The sequence below is a fragment of the Epinephelus fuscoguttatus genome, linkage group LG6 (genome assembly GCF_011397635.1).
Source record: "Epinephelus fuscoguttatus linkage group LG6, E.fuscoguttatus.final_Chr_v1".
In the NCBI taxonomy this organism is placed as follows: domain Eukaryota; kingdom Metazoa; phylum Chordata; class Actinopteri; order Perciformes; family Serranidae; genus Epinephelus; species Epinephelus fuscoguttatus.
The window spans coordinates 36,919,093-36,946,827 of NC_064757.1; the positions used below are offsets into that span (position 1 = coordinate 36,919,093).

Sequence of the window (27,735 nt, forward strand, 5' to 3'; positions counted from 1 at the left end):
ACACTCGTATTAGCGTTCCTGGAGCAGATGACCATATAAAGAAATCTGTCATGAGGTCATCTTTTAGCCAAAAAACCTTGGAAACAGAGTATTAACGGAGCACTATTGAATAGATTTACCTCATTATTTGAAACTTTGGTCACATTTAATATGAACACCAATCCTTGTAATAGTATATATGTCAGAAAATAAGGAATAATAGCTCCCCTTTAATGTTTTCTAATAATTGAACAGCTTAAAGCTACAATCACATTTTCTTTTAATTTGGACCCTGTGCATATTGCACTAAGTTGGTTTCAAAATAAAAGCCTGCATGCAACTTATATTTGTTATGTAGACAATACAGAATTTGTCAAAACTACATTGAAATAAACATATCACTCATCGGTTAATGTGCACTTGTGTTTAATCAGAGTATCTCCTCTCAGTGGCTCAGGGGAAAGACAGTCCCACCTGTTGTGCATCTCCCACAGCTTCGCTCCCATCCTCATCTCCCACACGCACACCAATCCTTCGCCTCCGCCGCTCACAATCTTCCAGTCGTCTGCCTGCACCGAGGTGACGCCCAGGTGGTGGGCGTACAGGGACGCTACGGAGGAGCCAGCTCGTAGGTCAAACACCCTCACCCTGAAACAGAGCGGAGATGAACAAAGGATTATTCATCTGTTGAGAAATGTGGTGCTTTTTTGTGCAATGTCAGTGTAATTCGGTCAACTGAGAAACATGATGCTTTCTATTATGGGTCAAACTACATCAATATGAGCCTATCACTTGGTACGTTTTATATTGCCAAATTCTTTTTTAGGAATTTCTCTGGAGTGATTTAAAGGGAGTCAAATAAAAGAATAAGAAGTGAAGTGAGTACAATAGAATCAGTCATTTCCAGTGAAGCGTGGTAATTTAGGATTTCACTTCCTGCTCACAGAGACGCAGAACTCCAAGACTGCACAAGAGACGGAGAGTACTGTTTGTCAAAGAGAGCATTCATTTACAGACAAAAGGACACTATTCTCACTTCTGAAGGAACTTTCAACATTCAGCCAAGAGACCAAAGACAAATATCAAGTGAAGCAGATGTGCCAATGAAAGCTTTAGTTCCAGCCTTATTTACCCTGAACTTAATCCAAATATGACATTATTTAATCTCCTCTCAGCAGAATATATCTGCCACAGTGTGACATAAGGACAGAAACCAACAAAACAAGAACTGATGTAATGTAACTGTAGATAAAGCTTGAGACATCCACTATGGTACAAGTGGAGTATTGCAACAGTGGGTCAGAGGAAGAGGCAAAAAAAAGAAAGCTATGTAACAGAATTTAGATTTGAGCTGATCAAGTAGGAGGTGTTAAACATGAAGCAGTTCAACATTTAAACTCTGCGGAACAGTGAAAAAAAAAAATGAATCACAAACAAAACAAAAACACAGATAAAAGGCATGGGGATGCAAAATGTATGTAGTATGGTGAAAAATGAAAATGTAAAAATATTAATTCATAGTATGTATGAGACAGGCTGATGATAACGATCCCAAAAATATAAACACGTCAACAGGATCGTTCTATATACAACTCTGCAAACAAACATGAAACTCTGTTAGGAGCTTCGCCTTGTCAAAATAAATCTAAACCTATATGACTGGACCATGTGGGAATTTAATTTGAAAGGACAGACACAGGAAGTGTCCACGCTCAGCAGTCAGACAGGAGTCAGGTTAATTTCCAGGGCTGGTACCTGCGGTTATTCCACAGGCTAGTTAATAACATGTCGGGCAGGAAATCCAAAGTGTGGGATCATTTTGAGAAGGTGAAGGACGAACCCAAGGTGATATGTAAACTCATCTTCATTGGTCGACTACAAACATGACGTATCATCTGAAACATGGAAGTAGCTACATGCCCATTAGCCCACAGCGTCATTAACAGGCGGCTCGCTCAGTGTGTGACCTGCACTTGTAGACAAAATATGGGCCTATATTAATGAAGGTTCATTAGTACGGTTTTGTATTTCTCTGTAATGTAGCACAGTGTTAACAATGTTACTGATACTATTCTTTCTCACACCTTCAACTCAAACCACCAAAATATATCATTTAATAATTAAATTAATATCGTAAAGATGAGGGCGACTAGTCGACTAATGGCCCTAAATGATGACTATTGGTCAGAACAGTCGGCGATGGTTTAGTACTTGGCTGTTTAAAATGGGTTCTGCAAGGATGCAAGAAAAAGATGAATTTCTGCCAATTCGCACAAACTGTATTAATTTTTTTGTTATTTACTATTATTGTTTTTTAGCTATATAGTTTTTTTGTGTTGATTTGTCATTAGCTCCTAATATAACAAGGCTGTAACATGACGACAACTTCTCTTTTCTTATGACGTTTTACAATGACATTTTCATGGCGTACTATACTTTGACACTTTTTATGACATGTTATGACTTTTGTCTTTTTAGATTTTTATCTCAGACTGTACTATAACTTAATTTCACTATGAAGTTTTTATGAAAATTTTATGGTAGACTATACTATGATATGTGTGATGATATATTTGATTTTTTACATACTACACTATGGTATACTATACCATTAATTTTTTAATGACATAATATACTGTAACATTTTTAATGTAAATAGCGTAAATAGAAATGTACAGTTTGTGTTGATAACTCATTAGCTCTCGTTCTTGTTTGTACTTAATAAAATTAATATAATGGATAAAATCAATAACACATTTTTGCTTGCTGTTTAGAGGAGGGGTGCGGGGGGGTCACCAGGGGAAGCTCGCCTACGGCGCCAAATGTGCTCGGTCTGGCACCGAGTCAACACACAGCAGATAACAAACTGTTACACACACGATTCAAACCATTTTCAATACGTGCACATATGTCACACATCTCCGTACAAAGGAAACACAAATACAGAACTGATTTGAGGATTTTGCTGATCACATTTAAAACACTGGCTGTTGTGGTCACGAGCAGACAACCTGTCATACTGAGCTTCCTCTTTGAAATCAATGTTTTAACAGACTTTGAATGTTTTTGACTTAATCCGACTCTTATCTTTTTTATTTATTTGTTTAATGTCTGGTTTTGTATTTAATGTGTTTAATATTTTTATCCATGTATTTATTTGAATAAATATTGTTATCTGGATATTTGTGTTTCATCCTCTCCACAGTATGTTTCATAAATTCTGCTTTAAAATACTTGTTATATGCACTTTTATGGCATTATGATTACTATGATGATGATTATTATTCTAACTAATACCATTTGTATTAGTATTTATTATCTGAAAAAGGCAATAACAGCAGGGATTTTGCTTGCTGGGTTTTATAAGCAGCACAAGCCCAGGGGACCTTCAGCTCCATCTGTTGTCATTGTGGCTTTATTGCAGCTGAAAGCATCCAGGACATGACTCCATCCAGGCTCAACCTTCTTCCAAGACTTCATTTCCATAATCAAATTCACTTTGGGGACTCAAACAGATTTCATTTCCTCTCCCACAAATGTTTTCAAGAATCAGAGTTAAATGGCTAAATGGGCACTGTGGTCCTGTTGTCCGCAGTTAGTTTTGCTTGTTTAGTAGCATTACGTGATGGAGGCACACGTTTAAACAATGAGGACTGAGCATTACTGGCAGGCCGCGGGGAACCATAAATCTAATGTTGGAGGCGGCTCTGTCTTCAGTGAGCTGTCAGTGGCCAGACTCCTCTTCATTAATCAGGAGGAGCTCTGCCTAATAAGAGAAGTGGGGGAGAGGCTCGGATAACTCCAGTTAGTTCTCTTCAGCTGGACCAGACATTAATCATTGCACACTGAGGATTATGTTTGACGTAAATCTGTGATTTGATGATCCCAAGTGGTCTTGTGTAGTATTCCATATGAAAGGATAACTTTGAGACTCTAAAACATTTTGGCTGCTGCAGTGCACAGTGACAGTATTGCCAAATTTTGCCCTGCAGACTTTGCAGTTACAACCTGTGGGTGAGGAACATCATATTCTATTACAAGATCAAGTCAAGAATGAGGCCGGATTAAACCAAATGCAACAACAGGTAAAAGGCAGTGTCAATTCAAAAGTTCAAAACTCCTTAATTTTGTTTTTCTCAATTTGTTCTTCCAGATTACAAGAGTTTGATATACACATCTGTGTCAACTACTCCAGTGGTTCCGAACTGGTGGGTCGCGGGTCCATTCTGAATGGTTCGTGAGTGACCTCCAAATGTGTCAAGTTTGTAAAAACCACGCTTTGTTTTAAAGTACAGTGAATTTCCAGCACAAAGCTTTTACTTTCAAGTGCCGTTTCCTGCTTTAGAGTGAGTGAATAACGAACAGCTACTTAACGGACGCAGCAAAGTAGTTGACGACATGGCCAAACAAAAGTAAGACGCTATATGTACAGTATATTAAACTGTGTGGACCTTGAACTAATGACTAAGGAGAAATCTGGACCCAGTGGACGAACCATTTGGGAACCACTGGGCTACTCTACCCTTTAGCAATGAAAACATTGCTAGATATAGGTTTGAAGAGGATAACTGGTTCAGAACGCTGCTACCAGATTGCCAGGCTCTCTTCACTGGCTGCCTGTAAAGTCCAGAATTGTCTTTAAGGTTTGCCTGTCTGTGTACAAAGCCCTTAATGGTCTGGCCCCATTCTACATCGCAGACCTCCTAACCCCCCAGGTCCCTGGACTCCGGGCTCCTGGCTGTCCCATGCTCCAGACTTTAGCTCAGGGGTGATTGTATCTTTGCTGTGTCTGCCCCCAAACTTTGGAACAACATCCCCCACCCAATCAGATCTACCTCCTTTATTGAGTCTTTTAAGTCCAGGTTCAAAACCTACTTATATTCATTAGCGTTTAGTTCCCCTGATGTGGCTTTTTCCGATGTGTGTTGCGTTTCATTCTTGGCATAACAGTGCAGAGGCGTAGAGAGCGCAGATACAGAAGACCTGAAAACGCTGAGACAAAACGTCTCAGACAGAGGGTGAATACAGGTGTTCTAGGAAAGACAGTATGAGTAAAAAATAAAGTGTTTTTTAACATTCAAGTGTGAAAACGTGTTCTTGTAAAAACTTTAAAGACAAGTATGAGCCTGAAAATGTGCATAATAGGTCCTCTTGAAAGTTTATGAACTGGCGAGAACAAGTTGAGTCAAATCCAAGACTTCAAGTGTTCTCCTGTCTGGACTCAAGAAGTGAAGACCTGCATAATGATAAGTGACCAATAGCCACAGGTACGACACTCTATTTCTTCCCTCTCTCTTACTGTATCCAATTTTGCTCTTAGCCCACATCTTTCCCGTCTGCACAGATGTGGCCTTCTTCCAAACAGCCCTTACCAAGACCGCTCATTTGCTCCCTGGATCTCCCAAAAAACAGAGGGACAAAACTCATTTGGACAAAAAGAAGGGATGCATTAGGCTTTGGCCTTCAGCCACCCTGTCAGAGGGCCAAGATCGCCGACTGTCCCTCAGTCTCCCCCATTTGTCTTTCGACTGTGCGCTGCATTAGCTGGGGCCAAAGTGGAAGAGCCAAGCTGGTGTGTGGCTCTCTCTCAACAAAACTACACATCTATCAGAAAGCAAAGACCAAAAGTAAAGCAGAGAGGAGTTGGATAAAGATTCTGACAATGCTCTGGCGAGAAAACAACCATTTCAATTCCTCAGTCAAAACAATGCTGAACATTTCCTTTTGGCACTTGACAAAAGATCTTTAACGGAGTATTTTGTACAGTTGCTAGGAGTCATAAGTAAAAAGATGGGGGAAAAAACAGAACCCAAACAATATGATGTGGTCTGTCTTTCGCTTTAAGCCAACTACTTAACAGCCAGATGGATTTGGTGCTGAATAGAAACAGCAGGGGCAGCTTTGGACGAAGACGCGCCAGGGATTTTTCTTTTCCTGCCAGCTCATGCACCGCAGCACCCGCTAACAAGTGCAGAATAGATGAGAATGGCTCTTTTATGTGTCTTTCCTCATCTGGAGAGCCAGGTTAGCGATGTGGCATGTGTGTGTACATGCATGGATGTGTGTGTTGTCGCTGGATGCGATCAAGACAGCCAGATTTTTTCCTTGTATAGTGTCCCAGGTAATGGAGGATGGAGAAAGACAGATATCTCTATTCAACACAAAGAACAAAACGTCTCACATCTACGTATGTCAACGCCTCTGTCTTCTTCTTCACTACGCTTTGTTTTTCGAGGCAACAGAGAGGCTGAGAAGTGTGACTAATGCACAAGTTGAATACAGCTTTGTCTTCTCACACACTTTCTTAACACCTGTTCTCCATCGCAAGTACGCTAGCCTCAGCTTCTTTCATCAGGTGCCACTGTGGGAAAACTATTGAACAGACGTCCCTTTCAGCTTAAGTTCTTGGCTCGGTTTCAACTGTTTGTGATGTCTGAATAAATCCAGAGAGTCAGTCTGTCTGAAAGTGTTTGTTGTTGTCTTAGTGTCCTACCTCCTGTCTTTGTTTCCACACACCAGAAGGTGAGGAGGGCTGTCTCTCAGGTTGATGCAAGTGAAATCTCCCACCGAGTCACCAACACAAGCCACAGGTTTGCCTGTCTCTAGGCTGCAGACGTGGATCTGAAAGCAAGAATGCACATAAACTTCAATCATTAAAACTCCAAATGCACAAATCAAGAGATGACTCTAATCTCTTTAAATACATAGTCCGGACTTTAAGTCAGTGCCACAGGACAAATATCTTAAACAATTCACCAAAGCAACTAAGGACTTTTAGGGGACAAACTGTAAGATGTTCTTGACTCCATAGCGTAAATATCAATGGTGCAACCAGTGCAGCGTAGGAAGACGATTTATTTCCTGCTTGGAGAAATTTGTGGTGTGGTTGTGGTGCTTTGAGTCCAGGGCAGGTTGTTAGATTATTGTGATAAATTTGGCGCTTTGGCTGCTGTCTGTGGTGCTGATCAAAGGCTGGTTTGCAGGATGGGATTGACACCCTTCAGATTAACAACAGGTTCGGCTGTTTTGAAGCGGGCCGTTGGGCGGCGGTGTATTTTAGACTTACTCCACCAGGAGGAAAGTGGGTGACAACTCACAGACCTTAGCTGTGGCAACTCAAATTCAGCCAGCTAAAACCCCCAAGGGGTCTGATCCCAGACTGCCCCAACTCCCTATCGGATTAGCAAACATTCTGTTGCTGTTGTTACATAAGTTAGACTCAGTGCTGCTGCCCAAGTTGGATGGACCGTCCCCCGACAACCACTGCCCAACTGATCCTTCCCTAAGTCTGGCCCCTGCACGCAGACTGGCCAACCATAACGCAGCATCAGGCCGGTTCAGACCAGGGTCCATATGACACAGCTGTGCTCCATTGACTCTGATGCAACCGTTTCAGATTTCCTTCATTTTCAGGCTGGTTTTGTGGATGTCTGCTTCTCTCTGGAATCACTATTTAATTTTTCCAAAAGTACGATCATATTTCTTCAGGGACTGCAGTTAGTTACAGTGTGGGCTCCATGCTTACTCTGACAAGTTGACGTACCATTACAAATGCTGGGGCTTAGCGAAAGGCATGTGCTTGTGTTTGGGATGGCAAGAGCCCAAGAATAAATATCTGTACCGGGGCCAATCACAATTATGTTACGCTGCTGTCTTGACTGGCCACATCAGTTACCTGAATTCAACAAATAATGTTTTAGCTGCTGAAGTTTAGACAGAAGACATAAAGCCAAACTTGCTTAAAGAAGTTTACGCTCGCTGCAGAGCATCACCATGGAATATACTATGTGTCTATTGATGTCTACTGGTTGTGGACTTCATGTCATTGCAAAGGATTTGCAAAACCAAATATTAAAAGGAAGCATAAATTTGCAGTACCTGTGACCTCCATGCCAACTTTCGGCCTCCTTGGGCAAAAAACTGTGGTCACCAAAGTGTTTGGAAGTTTTTGTGGACTGACTGGCCAGCCGCCAGAATAAGCTGTAGAGCTGCTGGTCACAGCTAATACTGACTTGTATTTAACATCATGACAACTTCATGATAACTTCTGCCTCTAAATTTGGGTGCTTACGTATAAAAAGGGCTACAAGTCATACCTTGCTCAGTGGATTTAAACATAAACTCTCAAATTAAAGCTTAAATTCGGCTCTTTCACCTCATCGTGACTCACTGTTTTATCACAATCTGAGCTGATGGAGAGCAGAGCCAATGCAGCGAAAATGAATAATTGTCCTAATATTTTGACTTTACTCAGGATCTTAAGTACTGAGATTTGTATATATAATTATAGAAATGGGGTCATATTTTCCTCTTTTTTACCTTTCATTTTAGCTGCCAGACAGTTAGAAAAAAGTTGTTGTACTGTTGGTGAACTTAAAATGTGTTCTCATTCAGTTTCTTTTCATTCCTCCATTGATATTGGATATTATATATCCTACAAAAGACAAACAACTGAAGTGATGCTTTGCCAGTTAATTAAAAACAAAGCAGAACTTAAGTGTTAATTCGGGAGGAAAAACTAAAATCAACCTGGGGACATACTTCAATTATGGACAGAGATGCACACCATCGCCTCTGGCTTACTGTCTGCAACAAACTTTCTTCATACAAACTACAATGATGTCATCTGGAGCTGGCCTAATTGGTCAATTAGCGGCTGGTGTTTTCTCATCCAAATGAGACAGAACAAACAGGATAACCGCCAGGCAAAATTGTCTTTGAATAATTAAAACGATTAAGAAATTAAACCGAGGGAGGGAGGAGGAGACAGAGAGAGGGAGAGACAGAAGGTAGGGGAGAAAGGGAAAAGCAGAAAGAGAGAGTGATGGAGAGACAGCGACAAAGATAAGGAAGTTTGAAGGAAAGAAAAAAAAAGAGGCATGATGTAAGCCTTGAGGAGGTGCCAGCAGTTTTTGTGTGTCCCTTATTTGGGCCAAGCAGAGCTTTAATTGTGCACCACCCCGGGGCAAAGCCCAAATCACACCGGACTTTGAAATGACAGCTTGATAGGATTTGGACAGCGGAAGAGAGAAGGGGGGCAAGCTGAGAAAGAGGGAGGGGGGCGTGCAGAAATGAGGTTCAGCCTGCTGTTCTCGATGAATCATTACAGTTTCGGGAAGATATTTTTTATTAGATATCTGCCCACCTCGCCCACTAAAATGAAGAAACGTCGCTGAGGGAGGCAAAGGAGCCGCTGTGTGATTATAAAGGGGGCTGTTTAGAGACTGAGGCAGTATGCTTTGAGGAAGAATAATCATGAGCATGACCATAGAGGAGTTGTTAGGTTAATGCACTTGCTGGACCACCAGTGAGGCTTGCAAACAAAGGAAACTCTAATGGAAGCTTGAACTGGGACGTTAATGTAATTACTCCCTTTGCTTTTAAAAAAGATGAAAATTTTGGCAATTATTGCTGCACTTTTTAGAAAAGCTTTTATGTTGCCGCTGCATGCATTGTTGAACACATTTGGCCAAAGAGCAGAATTCGGTTTCTATTTTAATCAAAGTGGAATATCATACAGCAGGAATGGAAACCATGTGCAATGGAGGACCAAATGTCTGCAGGTTTTCACTCCAATCGAAGACGCCACCAGCTGATTTCACTGATTACAGCTCCATCAAGTAGAGAGAGAAACTAACAAGTGAAATCACCAGCTGAGGTTAAAGATTGAGTAAAATCTGCAGACTGTGGGCTCTCCGTGGCCCATGAATCCCCATCCTTGTCACACAGAAACACCCACATCTCAAACAAATATGGATTCAGAGCTACGATTGGTTTAGACACCATGTGGACAAACAGAGATTAGTACATTGGACCAGATGCATGATAATGGCAGGTCTGTGGTTTGATGTCATGTGGGTGGGTGCTTCCAACTCATCCCGCAGGGCAGAGCAGAGTCGCAAACTTGTGTAAAGTATACAACAGTTGCATTGTTTCGTGTGTTTCCACAGTTGTACCCTGTGTACAGCTGAATTAGATTTCTCCCCGGACAAACAAGAAGCTTGTAGCAAAGGGACAAGAAAAGCCAAATCACAAAGTGGTTTAGTTGTGCTGAGTGGTTTGTGGTTAGGACCTGTTGGCTGTTGTCCAAACTCATTAAACAAAGGCAAGACGGATAAGCAAAGAAAGTAGACTACCCAGAGTCCACCAGGATAACTGCTCTGAATGCACATACTGGAATATTAACTTCCCGAAACAGCATGTGATTAAGGTGCTACGGTATAACAGCCTCAAGAGTATTGTTCTCCTGATGGGAGGCAGTCTTATTGGGGAAGTCTGTGTGCATGCTATGTAGTGACCCAGCTTTAGTGAAGATAGTTTCAATAAAGTGATATTCAACCGGCTCAGTTCACCAGTATATTACCCTGATGGCTTCGAGTGCCTGGCATAGTGGTTGGTTCCCTCACATTGAAGGTGCTCACTAGATAGTATACTCCCTTGGTGTCTTTAGTCCCTGCTGGGGTAATGGCCACAAGGCAGCACCCACATAAACATACTGGCTGGTCTTATAGGAATACTCCACCCCCCCCAAATGACCATCTGAATATCAATTACTCACTTTGTGTCGTGTTGAATTCAGAAAGACAGCTTTGTATTTCTGGCGTGACATCAAGGTGAGCGAATAATCCAAAAACTGAGAAAATTGTTGATGAATTGAAGTAAAAGGGGTCTCTGTTTAACGACAGCAAAATTATATCAAAATATCAGATTACAAACTCTCAAAGACACGTGCTGTATAACTGTATGCTTACATTTGACTTTGGTGTTTTAAAGGGTTAGTTCGGATTTATAATAAGTCAAACAAACTACAGATCGAGGCAGCAGTAGATCAGCAGCTCCTGTGTTCTGCGAGGTAAAATTATGCCTTAATTATCCTTTTAAATTCTGCTGTAACTGCAGCCATGACTTGCTGCTACGTCTGCTGTTCGTACAGGATTCTTAAAGCATTTAATAACCTCACCTCCACCCCTGCATCCAACAGTAGGCTTTGATGTTATAATCGTCACTCTCCAACCTTGGCTGTACTGACTTTGTAACATATTCTATACTCACATAATCACTTACATTTGAGTGTGATGAATTACATTTCAAACTGAACTTGTTTAAATCTTTTCTCAATTTTCACCCAGGCAATCTGTTTTGGGTTTTTACTGTGTAAATGATCCTGATGGACTGATGTCTTGATCCTGATCTGTGACAGCACTTCTATCCATCCTCCATTTAACTACTCATACATCTACAAAGCCCATGTTCTACTGCACATCAGACCATTCATTCATCCTTCCTTGCGTCCAACCAGCCCTCTGAACTCAAGGCAATGAGAGGACGACAGGTTTTCTGACAGCACTTGTGCTCTGTGCTCTGTGGTAGATCCACTGCAGTGGATGGATAGTTTGCCAGTGGAGATGCCAGCCTGTCTTGAATGCCCAGCCACTAGCTGGGCGGATGCCTGGGTGCCCCCTGTCCACTGGCAACAAGGTGGTGAGTAGTAATGAGGATCTGGAGACTGGGTCCGACCACACACACCCACACACACACACAGCGAAGGCTAGAGGACAAAGCCATAAGCTAAACGATACTGCATGCCAAAATATGATAAAGAATCTTCTATATCATCGATACAGAGCAGCTTTTGTGCCTTAAGATGTCAGATTTGCACATAAAACCGCAGCAGACTCACAGTGAACAGCACCGAGCCACAATCCAGTGAAGAAAAACAAGACAATGTGGCTGAGTTCATCTAAGTCATTATGCTGTAAATGAAAATGTTTCACTCCTCAGTCAGACAAAGAGGTGTGAGATGACTTTGTTGGATGCCATATTGACAGATTTTAATGAAGCATATGTTTTTCTTTTTCGCTTTGTCTTCTTCACAGTATGAAATTGCAGTTACAAGCGTGGCAGGAGTGAGAGACAGGTTAATTACATTTGTGAAATATTCTAATTAATGAGATGCTAACCATGAATTGGCATCAATTAGATGGGAGTCTGGAGTTTTACTGTGGAGACAAGAAAGTTAGGAGGACTTCAGGTGCTTCTGTATTGCAAATAAAATGAACTGAAGATGTAAAGTTTACTAGGAAAGGAACTGCTCTTTATTTTAACTTTGGAGATTTACTGCTGAAGAAAAAAATGATGATTTCAGGTGGATTGGGAGTGTGTGTTTAAAAACTCAAGTTTTCTGAGACGATGAGAAAAAACTGCCACAAAATTCTTGACACGCAGGAAAAGAAAGTGGGGGAAAGTTCAGAAACAGGAAGGCAAACATAAACATTAACATAAAGTTATAAAAGCAAGTGGAAGTTAGTGTTTTCAAAAATATAAATTAATCCATACATAGTAATTCCAAATATTTGAAACGCTTTCAGTACTCATTTTCCACGGAATCAATACAACTCTGGTACCAGCCGCATTTTCTTGCAATCTCTTATTGTTAATGTTTACTAGGGGCATTCTGCTGTTCTCCTACTAACAAAGAAAAGAAAAGCCGTCATTGCCATAGTTGTTATAGCCTTGTTATGTTTATCATTTACAAAAAAATTACAAAATTGTATACCCTAAATATCAATGTTTTCCCAGTGGCATTGGAAATGGTACTGAATATTGATATATTTAAAGTTACTGTATCGAAATTAGAAATTCCAGTATGGTGACAACAAATCTGAAAGAAGCTCATCTGAGTTATTGGTAGTCTGAGGTGACAACTTCAGATTCAGGTTCTGTCCCCAGAGGAAGTGAAGGGTCAGGGAAACGCTTAGTATGCTATTTACAGAGATAGCACTGGCAATCTGAACCGGTCAGTGGCGAAAAAAAGCACTTTTAATGCACAAACTTATACGGGATGCATTTGCCCCCATATCTACCTCGTGGCTGCCAGCTGCATCCACCTCCCTCAATACTGAACCAATTTTAAAACAAGTTGTACCTATGAATCATGCGCACACAGACACATGGAGAAATAGGGCCCAGGTTGAAAAATACCGAAGCTATCCTTTAAGACTAGATTTAGTATGACAAGAAAAAGTGACACAACAATTGTTCTGATTGATAAAAAAAACTTGAAATCTAGTATGGGCACACCTTTGGTACATATCTAACGGTACACCTTGGAAATTTTTACATCACATGAAAAATCACACTTTTATCAATAGTCAAAGTCTGGACTTCTGAATTAAGAAAAACACTATCACTGTTTATTGTTATGTGTCCATATAGTTGTTTTATTTATACTGCATGTGTGTGTATATCTTTGATATTAAACTTGTTATGAGTTCATAGATAAGAATCATGGTATATTGAAAAAACAGTCATCCCATGTGCCCTGAGACGAGATGTAGCTTTGAAAGAAAAACTCACTTTCAGCCAAATGATTTGACCAGTTTTGAAAACTCTAGAAACTTTAGTTGCAGGCACAAAAGGGTTATTAAATATATCGAATCAAATATACGAGGTATAATAAAAATCAAATATACGAGGTATAATAAAATACGAAAAAATAAGAAAATATTTTAGATCCAATGAAAACTTCACAAGCAGATGAAATAAATATTTATGTCCTCTCACTCTGCACCTGAACCTCAAAATCTTGACTACCTTTTTTTTTTCCTGTTCACAAAGCTGATTAAATGGATAACAAAAAATATATATATAACAATAAATAGACTTTTGCCTCTACATCACTCTGTGTGTCATTGTTTTATGATGAGGTGAGGCTATTATATTCTGCCCTGCTACTCTCTCCTTGGTCCACTATGTGGTGCTTTAGTGCTGCCACTGAATCAGTGTATCAGCTGTGCCTTTTTAATAGGGGGTGATGTCAGCGGAGAAGCTTTGCCAAAAAGCTGTCAATAACAAACACACACACAGTATGCTCGGGTGGTACTTGCTGTTTTAAAGCTTCCACTTGGCCAGTCGCTACGGCAACTAACATCTGCTTTTTGAATGAAAAAAAAAAAAGTCTGGATGCAGAAGCTTATCCTTTGTTTTATCCATTAACACTTAAGACAAATATCTTGTTGTGAGCTTTAAAGAATAATGACGGCTGCATAGCTGCTGCCTGATCCCAGCAGAATTGTTTGTCTCGTGGCTCTTTGTACTTTCTAAGTAAAGGCTCAAGAGTCAATTAGGTGCACAGGGTCCTTAGAAACACAATATTATTAGAAGCAAACAGATGCAGCATGGGGAACAAAAGTTTATCAAAGTACCCTTAAAGGCTGTAGTAATTAGGAGCAGGGCCCGAGGAGGGCTCGTCGCTATTTAAGCTAGCTATGTCTACTATAAACAAATCCCCTACAGGTGCATGACATTCATTCTAAGGGGACCCAAGGGGGTCGAAGGGGAGTAACAGCAATCACTCTGTCAAGAGACCCAGGTCACACTGACACAGATGAGATGTATTTAGATAACAGTCTTTGTTTGCAATGCATCTGAAATTCAAATCAGCTACAAGTGTGGAGCAGATTTAATGTAACTAAACACAAAGCATGTTCCATATTTAAAAGGCAGGAGGCATCTTGTCTCTAAAAGAGTTCAACTCATTTAGGCAGAGTGCACAAAAAAATCAGAAAGATATATTCTTCCTCTCACCTGTAGTGCTGTTAATCGGTCTGGATTGTTTAGGTGTGAGGTGCAGAGTGTTGGAGGTATCGGCATAGAGATGTCTGCCTTCTCTCCAATATAATGGGACTAGATGAGACTCAACAAACTCATCAGCAATGTCTCTTTCCAGAAATCATGACCCAGTTACTGAAGATAATCCACTGACCATGTTTTGAGCAATTTCATGTAGGAACTATTTTCTGTCTACTGAACTACACCCACTAAACGTATCACTGCGCAGAAGGAAGCGTGCATCTACTGTTAGCTCACCTACAGGTAGGACCACTGAGACAGAAAATGTTACAACATCGCAGAGAGGGATGCCACTATGCCGGGTTCACACTGGACACAGATTGCCCTGATTTGTTAGTTGTTGTGCAGCCACCGGTCAGCAGTCGTCTGGCTGTTCACACCAGAAGCACATTTCTGCTCTCTGCACTGTAAATCACATGTAGAGCTCTATCTCTGTCATGTGTGTGTCTCTCGGTGTGTGATTGTGAGTGTTATTGCATGTGGTCTCTCTTTCTGGTTAGACACAACTGACAAGTACGTGGAAGCACAACATGCATATTCTATCATTTATCATAGTCAGACCATTTATATCATATTTAATAAACATTTTATATCTTTAAAATATGTTTACGGTGTGTTTTCTTGCTAGATTCGCTACGCGGACACTATTGTTACAGATTGCGAGCTGGCCTGGGCGCTCAGCGTTGTGTCCAGTGTGAACAGCCCAACCGGGTTAACAAGGGTGCCAAAAGCAAGCAGGCAGTGCACCATGGATAATCAGTGCTTCCGCATCCAGTGTGAACTCAGTATTAGTGGGTTTTTCTTTTTTTGCCTTTGTAATTTAAAGGACAGTATTAAGGGTGAGAGAGGGAGAGAGATGGGGTTTGACAGGGCTGCAGGCTGGATTTGAACCCACGGCAGCTGCTGTAAGGATACTGCCTTTGTAAATGTGAGGTAACCTGGCGTTAGTGTTTTCATCTTGTGCTGTCACAAGCACAAGCCTCTCGTCCTTGAATAGATGCACGCTTCCTTCTGCACAGTGACATGGGGGTAGGTGGTAGAAAGAAAACAGTTCCTACATGAAACTGCTCACAAAATGGTCAGTGGATTATCTTGAGTAACCAGGTCATGATTTCTGGAAAGAGACATTGCTGTTGAGTTTTTCCATCTTGTTCCATTATATTCAAAAGGAGGCAGACATCTCTACAGCTGATATCTCTTAACACTCGGCAACTCACACCAAAACAATCTAGACTGGTTAACGACACTACAGGTAAGAAGATGAATAAGTATTTTCGATTTTGGGTGAACTGTTCCTTTAAGCATGAGCAAGAAAGTTTTAACAAACCCAGTGGCCTGATGCCAGAACCTCTGCCCTCTCTGCTCTTACCGCCATTCTTAAAAGAAAGCACTGTTATTCTATTTCAGCGAGCCAAATTATTTTCTTTGTATAATTTTCCATTTTTTCATTTCGCACCTGTTGAGCGCACGAGTGACCTCGTTAACTCCGGAAACCTTTCATTGTAATTAATAAGATCTGGGTAGCATCTTTTTTTCAAATACATTTAAAATCCAGCTGCAGAGTTCAGAGGCTTTGCCATCTACTTTTGTTTAGCTTTATTTGTCTTCCTCAGACTTTTCAATTCCAGAAGGCACAAAAGAGCCCTTGATGCAGCTCCATCAAATCCATTAACACACAAACACTGGATTGTTATTCCATAACACGTGCAGTTCACAATGGACGAGATAATCATCATCACAATATGCGAGTCGGTGGCAGCATATATAGTTCAATTAACATTAATAGAGGTTTTTGTTCTGATTTGGCTCACTCTGCTTTCAACAACTCTCCTGAACTAGTCCTGCCTTCCAAGGTGTTAATTTATGATGTAGGATCTGGACTTGCTTCACATGTTGGTGAATTTGTGAAGCTAGAATTCTACCGTGGCTGAGCCCTCCAAGAAAAACGAAATGTCTATTTGCAAGCTGTCATGACTCAGAACAAAGTGCTGGATAGAGATATTACGGCACAACTTGTTCTACCGGATTTGCAAAAGGCACTCAGAGTCTAGACTTACAACTCAAAGTTTTTTCAGTAATGTTGTTATATGCATGTCCTTGGGTTACAATACAGGAGCTTTAAACTAAACCAGGGTGGGACGGTGGTAGAGTGGTTAGCACTCTCACCTCATAGCAAGAGGGTTCCCAGTTCTCCCTGTGTCAGCATGTGTTTTCTCTGGGTACTTCGGCTTCCTCCGACAATCCAAAGACATGCAGGTTGATCGGTGACTCGGTGAATTGTCCGTAGGTGTGAATGTGAGTGTGAATGGTTGTGTGTCTCTATGTGTCAGCCCTGTGATAGTCTGGTGACCTGGGATAGGCTCCAATCCACTCATTACCCCCAACAGGATAAGAGATAACGGTAGCAGGTGTGAAATACTCATGATTTCTACTTAGTTGATTTGGATCTCCCTTCCTGTGTGTGACTAAGAATGAAACATTATCAATAAGTCTCATTTCTGCAGAAAAATGGTGATGAATATCCGGTTAAAATGTTGTAAAGCCATTTATTAATATCATGGAAATTGTTTAAACTCTGATCTGCGTCACTGAGACACTGCACATTTAAATCTGTGAATATTTAACAGGAACTGTGCAGAGACACTGAACCCACCTTGTTTCCTCCATCATGCATGGCCCAGCCTGTGCGCTTCACTCCAAATGCAACGTGGGAGTCCGAGGTATCCAGGCAGGTGACAGGATGACCGTAGACTGAGTGGAGCGTCCGTGGCTCCTCCTCCCGGGGGTCCAACAGGTACACGGCCTCTCCTGCTGCCAGAGCCACCAGTGAGGACCGCTGCTCTCTGCCTGGCACCAAAACCAGGCTCTCGACCTGCCAAACAAAAAAGATAAAGGCACATTTTACTCATAGAGCAGAAATATTTACAGTGCTTTTATGCAAATGAATTACATTCAAAACTACTTAGAATGTTACTCATGTAGACATATACTGTAAAAGTATTTATGGTTGCAAATGAAGACTATTTTAATCAATCAATTAAGTAATTGGGTAATAATTTTCATGGGGTGTCTGGGCTCAGCCTTAGAGATTGAGGAAGGAGTTTGGACATCTGGAGGGAGCTCAGAGCAGAGTCGCTGCTCCTTTGCGTCGAAATTGGTCAGTTGAGGTGGTTCGGACATCTGATCAGGATCCTCCTGGGCGCCTCCTGTTAGAGGTGTTAGGCACGTCCCACTGGTAGGAGGCTCCAGGGCAGACCCAGAACACACTGGAGGGATTACATATCTCATCTGACCTGTGAACGCCTTGGGGTCCCCCAGGAGGAGCTGGAAAGCGTGGCTGGGGAGAGGGACGTCTGGGGTGCTTTGCTTGGCCTGCTGCCCCTGTGATACGGCCCCCGGTATTTTTAAAAATGCCCAATACTTCGTAGAATCTCTTTTAAGGAACAACAAGGTTCATCTAAAACTGTCGGAGATGGAAAATGCCATGGTTTTAGCCAAATCTCTAAAGGGAATAATCTCAGAGATTTATGCTGTTCTGCAGCTCTTCAGTTTACGACTCCCTGAAGCCGCTGTGGGAACATGATCTGGGAGTTACATTCAGTTCTGCAGACAGCAGTGAAATCTTTCAGAAATGTACTTCAATGAACTTCTGAAAATCTTTTCGATACCGACAGCAAATCTCTGTTAATAATTTTCTTATCTCCAGCTATAAAGTGTATCTTTGCTAAGGTGGTCTGCTCCACAGGTCCCTACGGTCGGCACGTGGAGATCACAGATATCGCTCTTCTCTGGAGAGACTGACTCATGATTTCACTCATAAATGTGACAAATTCTGGAGTACTTTTGAAACTCTTACATTCCTTCTTACAGAGACTTTGACTCACATGTCCCCTGACAGGCAACAGCTAATTATTTCATCTTTAGTGATGTCCTGTCATATTTCATTGCAACTTATGTATGAATTAGTTTTTTTTTCTTTAATTCAAATTGTATACATTGCAGCATCTGTTGTTTATTTGAGGTGGGATTTTTCTGTTATGCAAAAATATATCACTTATTTTAGTTGTATCACTTGTGATACAGCTAATCCCTCTTTAGAATTAATTTTAAAATGGTATTACTCACCTTTAAAGCATGACTTGAACTAGCTCCTGAGTATATAATGGATCTCTTAACATCTTATGAGCCCGAGTGTTCTCTGAGATCATCTAGTCAGCTGCTTCTTCCTGTCCCAAGGACATCTACATCCGTATCCACTTTTACAAAACGTTGCTAATTAAAAATGTACTAAATCAAATTAAAGACGCCTAGAGCATGTGTGTATATGAATATATCTATGTACGTGTGTGGATACATGTACATATTTTTACACATTTATGTAAATCTATTTGTTTTACCGCTTTACTACTTGCAGATACCTCAGTGTTTATTCTATACTATATATATTATTATCATTTATTTTATGCTTTGACAAAAATCTGGGACACATCTTTAAAGGACTAAAAATTTCACAAAATATATATTTTAAAGTGAAGATGATTATAGCAGTACATTTTGACACCAATGTCATCAGTGCATAGTATTAGTTTTAGATTTTGAAGGCTTTTCACACCTTTTTTTAATTGTCTTAAGTTGTGAATTCCTATCTGGGATAAGGGTGTTTTCTGGCACAAGGCAAGTTTAGAGGTTAAAAAAACAAAAGCAGATTAAAACACATTATAATTTGCATTTTTTTCTAAGTATAAATCCTTTTAAAATAATGTTTCAACCCAGAGACAGAGTTAGTGTGTTGATAAGTTAGAATTTTAAAGGTTTTTTCTTTGGAAGGACATGATTTGTCCCAGTTCTCAAGAACAGGTGTTACATATATATGAATGGAAAAAATAAATGCCAAACATAATTTTCCACATCCAGGGGTGGCATGTTTAAATTTTTCTTTGTGTGTGAACAGCCTGAAACCCACAGATTTTCAATTTACAGATCCTATAAATGTGACAACAGCAGAACATTCTCCAATTTGAGAAGCTGAAACTAATGATTCAATTATGCATTTTATCTTTGTAAATGAAAAACAACTAATAAGCCATAAATCCTGATCAGCTCAATGATGAATCGACTCATCATTTCAGCACTTGTACAATTCCTTGCCAGAAACTGAAATGCCACAAAATGTGGAATCAGTCAGGGGTGTTAGATGCTTCCATCATTAGGAGACATTTTTAGATGAAAGTCACAAGAGGGAAATGTGTTCGGCACAGCCCATTAATTAACACAGTAACACATCAGTATGGAGCATTTCATACATATGAGGAATCAAACCACCTAACGTACAGTCTTGGGTAGCTGAGCCTGGCAGAGTGTCCTCCAGTAGCCGCGATCATCGGCGTGGTCCAGCCTAATGGCAGGCCCAGCGGTGGAGCACAGGATGGGACTGTCAGGGCTCAGGGCCAGGGCCTGGATCCTGCCGGGGATCTGGTAGTGGTGGATGGGCTCTCCACCTGTCTCTGTGCTCCACACATCCACACAGCCTGGAGACAAGATCATAAAATGCAGTCTTAGGCTTTGAGACTACCCATGTTTTCAGTTTCATTTAAAACCTAAGAATTTCATGAAGATATAATGAACAGATTTTTGTCTGTGGTGTCTCACCATCACTAAGAAAAAGGATCACACTGCATGAACACACTCACCATCTTCATAAGCAGCAGCAGCCACTGTGCTGTTGACCTGGACGTGACTAACATAAGGCCTGGGGTCAGAGTTAGCTGTCAGGCTGTTGATCTTCAGGTACGAGGCTGCCAAGTCCCAGTGCAGCGTGTCCCACAGCCTCACATTGCCAGACGTGTACCTGAGACACAAGCAAGCTCATTAAGTCACACTGAACATGCATAATTCAAATATTTAGCTTTGTACAAAATGGCTGACGAATGTAACAGCAGAATTTTTGCCCATTTCTCCATCACACGCTGACAAGTTTGCCTCGTCAAGAATACCTGACGTCACCTTCTCACCACTGAATCATTTCCCCTCTCACACTTTCCTCCTTTACTCACTCTGACTTGCTGTTACAGTATTTTGTTTTCTAAAATCTTTGTTGCGTGATCTTTCCAGGATTACAGGGGTGTTGTTTGGGTGGAACAATGCTGAACATTTCAGCCCTCATTACTGGTCGCCTGTCAGGATGATCTGCAGCAGGAAGTGAAAGTTATCCTCCCAACGTACTCACTGCAAGTCTGTGGGAAATCCTGCACTGTTATAAAACTTTGACTGTGTGACTCTATTCACCCTCTTACAAAGAGCTTTTCAACGGAAACTCCTTTTTTATATATATATATATATATATTGCAACGTGTTCCACCCTTACACATGCATGTAGCGTCAAATTAACAGTGATGCCATGAGATTATTGTTAACAAATAAATTGAAACGACTGCGAAATGACAATGTTCCCTATTTCTTTTTTATTGATTAACCAGTCCTGCCTTTATTGTTTCATCATTTGGTGTTTAAAATAATGGAGAAAAGTTTAAAAAAGGCCTACCACAACGTCCTTAAGTCCAAGATGAAGTCTTCAAATTGCTTGTTTTGTCCAACCAACACTTCAAAACTCAAAGCAGATATGCAAATTACAGTTATATATAAACGCAGCAATTCTTTTATTAGAGAAGCTGCAACCAGCAAATATATATCATGCCTTTTTCGCATGATAAATTCCTTAAATTACTGATTTTCAAAATAATTTTTCTGTCAATCAACAAACTGATTTATCAACAAATTGTTTCAGCACTGCTTCAGAGTAGTAAAAATGTGGCTGGTACTTCAATAAACAATTAATTGATTGGTTAATTGATGAGAAATTACACTTGATTAATTGTTTAAGTTTCACATTTCAAGTGGAGATGAAACATTTAATTTATTAGTTGTAAAGTATTAAATTAATCAACAACTAATCTGATAACCGATTAATCGGTTTGAGTAATTTTTTAATTTAAACAAAAGACAAAATTCTTTGATAACAGCTTCTTCAATGTGAATATTTTTTGTTTTCTTTACTCCTTTATGACAGTAAACTGAATATTTTTGGGGTTGTGGATAGATGAAGACATTTGAGGACGTCATCTTGGGCTTTGAAAAACACTGATCGACATTTTTTACCATTTTCTGATCAAACAACTGATCATTTTATCAAGAAAATAATCAACACATTAAAAGATAATGAAAATAATCAAGGTTAAAACCCTGAATTCAAGTAAACAACCAATATTTTGTTTCCAGTTTCTCCAGGGTGAGGATTTGTAGCTTTTCTCCGTTTTGCACTGTTGGTCGGGCAAATCTGAGGAAGTCATCTTGGGCTGTGGAAAACTGTGACGGGCACTGTTGTTTTTTTCTGACATTTTACAGACAAAACAATTAATTTATACGTTGAAATAGTAATAATCAGATTATCTGATTTTGAAAGGAATCATTAGTTGCAGCCCACCACTTCAGACAAAAAACCTCTCTCTTTTTCTTTAAGTTAAATTGATTCACTCTGTCACTGCATCCAACAGGTCAGTGTGTGGATGCAAAACAACTTTCTCCAGCTAAATTCAGACAAGACTGAAGTCATCGTATTTGGTCCACTGAAACAAAGAGAAAGTGTCAGCAGTCACCTCCAGTCTCTCTCTCTAAAACCTACAAATCAGGTTAGAAATCTCGGGGTAATAATGGACTCAGACTTGAACTTTAACAGCCACATCAAATCAATAACATCAGCAGCTTTTTACCATCTAAAAAACATTGCCAAAATCAAAGGTATAGTGTCTAAGCCTGACTTGGAGAGACTTATCCATGCATTTGTCTCTAGTAGGTTAGACTACTTTAACGGTCTGCTCACGGGCCGTAAGACAGCTGCAGTACATCCAGAATGCTGCTGCTCGGGTCCTGACCAAAACCAGGAAGTACGAGCACATTAGTCCTGTGCTCAGGTCTCTACACTGGCTTCCTGTGGCTCAGAGAATAGACTTTAAAGCAGCTCTGCTTGTGTACAAGTCTCTTCACGGCCTAGCACCAAAGTACATCTCTGACATGTTAGTGCCATATGAACCATCTCGGACTCTGGGGACCTCAGGGACTGGCCTCCTGCTGGTGCCCAGAGTCAGGACTAAACATGGGGAATCAGGATTCCAGTTTTATGCAGCTAAAATCTGGAACAGTCTTTCTGAAGATGTGAGACAGGCCTCTACTCTGACAATGTTCAAATCTAGGCTCAAAACAGCTCTATTTCACTGTGCATATGACTGAAACGATCTTATCTTATCTGCACTCTTCTCTTTTAAAGTTCATTTTATAATGATTATTTATGTTTTTATTTTGTATTGTGATTTTAATGCATTTTCTTGTTCTGTAAAGCACTTTGAATTACTTTGTGTACGAATTGTGCTCTACAAATAAACTTGCCTTGCCTTGCCTTAAAGATAAAAAGAAACGGTGGTTCTTCCTCTGGCCTTTCACTTCTCCTCTTCAAAAAACAAAAAGCTTTTACTCTATTTCCATTTATATGAGAAGTCCAAGCTACAAAACTGTGCCACAGAGAAGGCACTTTCTGTGCCTCGAGGCAAACACACTTCTCACTAAATCCAATCAGTGGCTCTCAGTGTGCAGTGTAGAGATCATAAGAGGTTGCCAGTGATTGTTACATTTGCATTTTTGACTCAACTTTTGATAATGATTTATGGATCTTTTAATACTGCACCTATCATCCTTAAAGCTGTAGTTGGTAAAATTTTTTAAAGATAAGTCACTATATCCTGACAGTAGTACATGAGGTAGATAATAATAACGGTTGTGACCCAAGCCAAAGGGAAACACCGCCCACCAGTCGCAGCAAACTTTCTCATTTTACAGCTAAACAGTACACTAAAATATGTGTCTGAAAACATCTGAGGAGAGAAACGGGCAATGCAGTGACAGAATTTTGATTCAAATTTGATCAGTGCGGCCGAGTTGGTGCAGTGGTTAGCTTTGTCCCCTCACAGCAAGAGTGTTTCTGGTTCAATCCCAGGAGAAAGCCCTTCTGTGCGGAGTTTGCATGTTCTCCCCGTGCCAGCCAGGGTTTTCTCCGGGTACCTCGGCTTCCTCCCACAGTCCAAAGATATGCAGGTTAGCTTAACTGGTGACTTCGGTGTGAATGTGAGCGTGAATGGTTGTCTGTCTCTATATGTTAGCCCTGCGACCTGACCAGGGTGTACCCCACTTCCCGCCCAGTGACAGCTGGGATAGGCTCCAATGACCCCCAACAGGGTAAGCGGTTATGGAAAATGAATGAATGAATGAATGCCTAGTTTGACAGTTTGACCCAAGTTCATGAGCAGAGATTAACATGGGTGCCTGCGACTCCGCACCAATCCGTTCGAACTGAAGACACCTTTTGGATGAGAGGTGAAATGTCTTCAAGAAACTCAGGTAGGTCCAGTTGCCTACGATGTAGCACTTAAGACGTGGATGACAGCTGTGTTAGCGACTACTCGGCCCCGATTGGTTGTTTCCATTTGGGCGCAATGGATTCTTGCAAATGCCACTAGGAGCACTAGGAGGACGCAGAGGACCATGATTTTTTTTTACAGATGGTTTGTCTCATGAACTGCTGTCAAGAAATAGTGACAGTTTCAGCAAGTATGATAAAAAGTAGCTAAAACTGTAGCTTTAACAACAAATTTTTCACTTTTTCAACAGATTGGAATCCTGAGTTTTCCCCCTCGCGCTCCCGTCCTCACGTAACAACAAAGTCACCCTCTTGCACTCTTTAGACTTCTGTTCTGTTCTGGACCCCCCCACCCCTTCCGTCCGCTCTTCGCCCAAGTCAATGAGTTCTCACTGTGGGAGACAACAAACTGCCAGTGTTACCACCTCCACAGATACCATCATGTCTGAGCAAGTATCCGCCTCGCAGCCAGAGTGTGTGATACAGTGACAGCAAGTGTGGCAGAGGGTGTACATGTGTGCGCCCGCATGTGTTTGTGACTGGCATCGCAAGGTTTGGCAGGAAGTAAACAATAGGAATACACACTTTCACTTAATTGGGACATCACCTCAACGCCGACTATTAACAGGATGATGATGGTGATGATGATGATGCTGATGCTGAATCCTGTCCAAGTTATTCGTCAAAACTTTTATGTACAGAAAACTTTGTGCACAGATTACATGCAAAGCCTCAACAGACTTGGCCTTTGTGTCACTGTGTGACTCTGAGAGTTGCCGGGTTAATGAGACAGTGTCTCCTGTTGCCTTTTAAGTGCCAAATCTCATTCTGCCGGTTCCTAACAAGATTTTATGGATGCAATTGAATCATTTTTGATCACTCTTAACTGCTATTGATCTGTTCAAATACTTTAACTTAGATAAATTAGCCTTTAAATTCCAATAATGGGAAAAGTATTGATGTTGTGAATTTGTTAATAGTAACAGCACAAAAACAAGGACTTAAGTGTACGTTCACATTTTGCAAAGTGCTTTATTTCATGTCTAGACTGTTTTGATACCGTGTGTCCTACATCTGCTAACCTGAAAAGATAAAAACACACTGTCTTCTCCGATGAGACACACAGCAGGACCGAGGGGAATCTAATCACATCGCTCCCTGGAGACGCTGCACATCTCCTTGTGGGCAGTCTATCACGCTCCTGTGGGCCATCACAATCTATCACTGTCTCATCCCACTTATTTCAGGGCAGGTTTGGCTCACACTCTTACCTCACCAACTACTGCCATTAGTAGGAGTATACAAATATGGAAAAATGTGTCAATAAGCGTCAATAAACTAAGAAACTGAACCTGATCAATAATGACTCCCACAAGGTTTTAAGTTTTGTTGAGGCTTGTGTTACACTGAATTTGTAAAGAAATCACAAACTCTCACACAACTCATGCAGTATAATCCAAGTCTCATTTATGCAATCAATTGGTCCCAACTTTTCAAACAGGCAGCCCTTTCCAACGAGGAACTGAACAGAAAGTGAAACTTATCGATGCTCTCTTCAAACCCAAACTCCACTGACAAAAACAAGACGTTTACCTCACTGAACACAGGAGCTGCTGGCCTACCACCGCCTTGATCTGTAGTTTGTTTGTGTCATTGTGTGACTTTGGTGAATCCGAACTAACACTTTAAAAAAACACAATAACACCAGCTAACTAACTGAGTCAGGGGTAGACCAGCAGCTTGAGTGTTAAGTAAAATATAAATACTGTTTTTGCCAATGGAGTCTGTCTTTGAGGAGTGAATAGATAAGTTTCACTTGACTCAAGGAAACGCCGTTTCAAAAAACTCCAACCTAAAAGCAGCGTCGCTGCTCTAAAACAGTAGCTGCCAGTGGCTGCACAGCACAACTTAATATGAAGTCCACAGCTTTAGAGCAGCGAAAAATAATTGATTTTCAGGGCCACTGCCATTTTATCCAGGTGTAAAACTAAAAAGCTCATCAATAAATGACATGGTATCAGATCGATGCATAAACTTGTACTCACTGATACCAAATCTAGCATTTTAGGCGGTATCACAGGCATTTCCGATAGAGCAACGTAGCTAATGCAAATGTTTGGCTGTCAATCACGATTACATCAGTCAGTGATGCAGAACATCTTATGACTAAATGTGACATACTTTAATAAACCAGTAAATTAATCAAAAGAATTTATAACCAAGATTTATACTGACATTTATAAGACAAGATAGAGAAAACAAGGCAGATGAGTTTAGTGAACAAGCAGTTGATGTTTATAGGATGTCAGAAACATGTTGGAGTCCTTGAAACTCACCCAGCCAAGACAAAGTTGTCACAGGAGCTGACGTCACACAGCACCTTGCCCAGCTCGAACTGCAGCTGGCTGATGGATCCCACTCGATTCTACACAGAAAATATTACCTGGCTGAAAATACTTTCCATCTATAACACAAATACATCATGTTACAAATGACAAACAACATTATTTTCATTATTTAATGTAACTACATAAGAAGAGGTTGGCTTTAAAAATCAACATCTTTGTTATTTTTTTCTTTCATTGCCTGACATTATATTAAAATCCCATTTTGAATGGTGTTCAAATACAAAGACAGTTAAAACTAGAGATGAGACACATGGCATGCTGTATACTCTACACTGATGTGAGGTGATGTAAGGTAAAACAGTGCACAGGTTTCAGCAGCCAAACCCCAGTGCAAGTGCTGAATTTGGGTGATTCTGATTCACCGCAGCGGAACAGCTCCATCCCACCTTCCAGTTGGAGCGCACAGTTTTGGCCGAGTTCCTGCGGTCCCGCAGCGTGCTCTTCCAGCAGGGGGAGTCAGACACGCTGGCGTCCTGATGGTAACCCTCCCTCGTGCACATCCTGAACCACAGAACGCTGTCCTCTGCAAGGACTCTCCATGCCCTGCTCACCTGGGAGGGGATTGGACAGAGGAAGCGAGGATTGAGTCAGCATACATTATGATCTTGCATGACTTAATTTATTTGCGCTTAACGAGCCGGGCTGACTGCCAAATGCACCACGTGCCGCAGGGTCGGCCACACAAGATGTGATTTATTTATCTGTAACAATTTTAGTCGCATCAAGTAAGAATGCTGCCTTGAATTCTGCCTGTCAGGGGAAACGCAAAGTAACTGTAATTTAAGGATGTCACAATCAGGAACTCTAAAACCTGAAACCAGCAAGTTGCATGTACAGACTGTCCTCTGGTATCAGACACTATTCTATTTCTATTGAAGCATTGCAGGTAAGTCTTAAGGTAAATATTTAGAATACAGTCATTAGAGTTAGTTAGGTTAATGTTCATTTTGCCAACAGTTAAGTGCAAGTATTCAGTAAAAAGACAGTATTAAGTTCAATGGCATTTCCAGCATCAGAAATGTGACTTTGATGCAGAAGAACTTGACTCATTGAAATTTAAGACTCTTTAATGAGATTAATGGCCCAATATTCACAAAATATGGACCTGAAGACACCCTGACATAGTATGATCATTTTACAGGACCAGAGGGACAGAAAGAGAGTAAGTTTGCTGCATTTTAGGAATTTAATTTGTCATTTAATCTGCAGAGGATTTCTTGTCGGTGTCTGCTGCTTTCAACTGCTGGCTTAGTA

At 40.8% G+C, this 27,735-nt stretch overlaps 1 protein-coding gene across 2 annotated transcripts in view; it reads right to left on the reverse strand.

Annotated features, from left to right (window-relative positions):
- Positions 1 to 27,735, reverse strand: part of fbxw8 (F-box and WD repeat domain containing 8) — a 38,231-nt gene that overhangs the window by 6,267 nt on the left and 4,229 nt on the right. For both annotated transcript variants that reach the window (XM_049578503.1, XM_049578502.1), the window contains 7 exons: positions 26,868 to 27,032; positions 26,410 to 26,498; positions 20,301 to 20,458; positions 19,942 to 20,138; positions 17,264 to 17,482; positions 6,473 to 6,600; positions 454 to 627 (listed from right to left, as the gene is read on the reverse strand). In XM_049578503.1, coding sequence (XP_049434460.1) covers positions 454 to 627; positions 6,473 to 6,600; positions 17,264 to 17,482; positions 19,942 to 20,138; positions 20,301 to 20,458; positions 26,410 to 26,498; positions 26,868 to 27,032 — 1,130 coding nt within the window. The remainder of the gene's footprint in view (positions 1 to 453; positions 628 to 6,472; positions 6,601 to 17,263; positions 17,483 to 19,941; positions 20,139 to 20,300; positions 20,459 to 26,409; positions 26,499 to 26,867; positions 27,033 to 27,735) is intronic.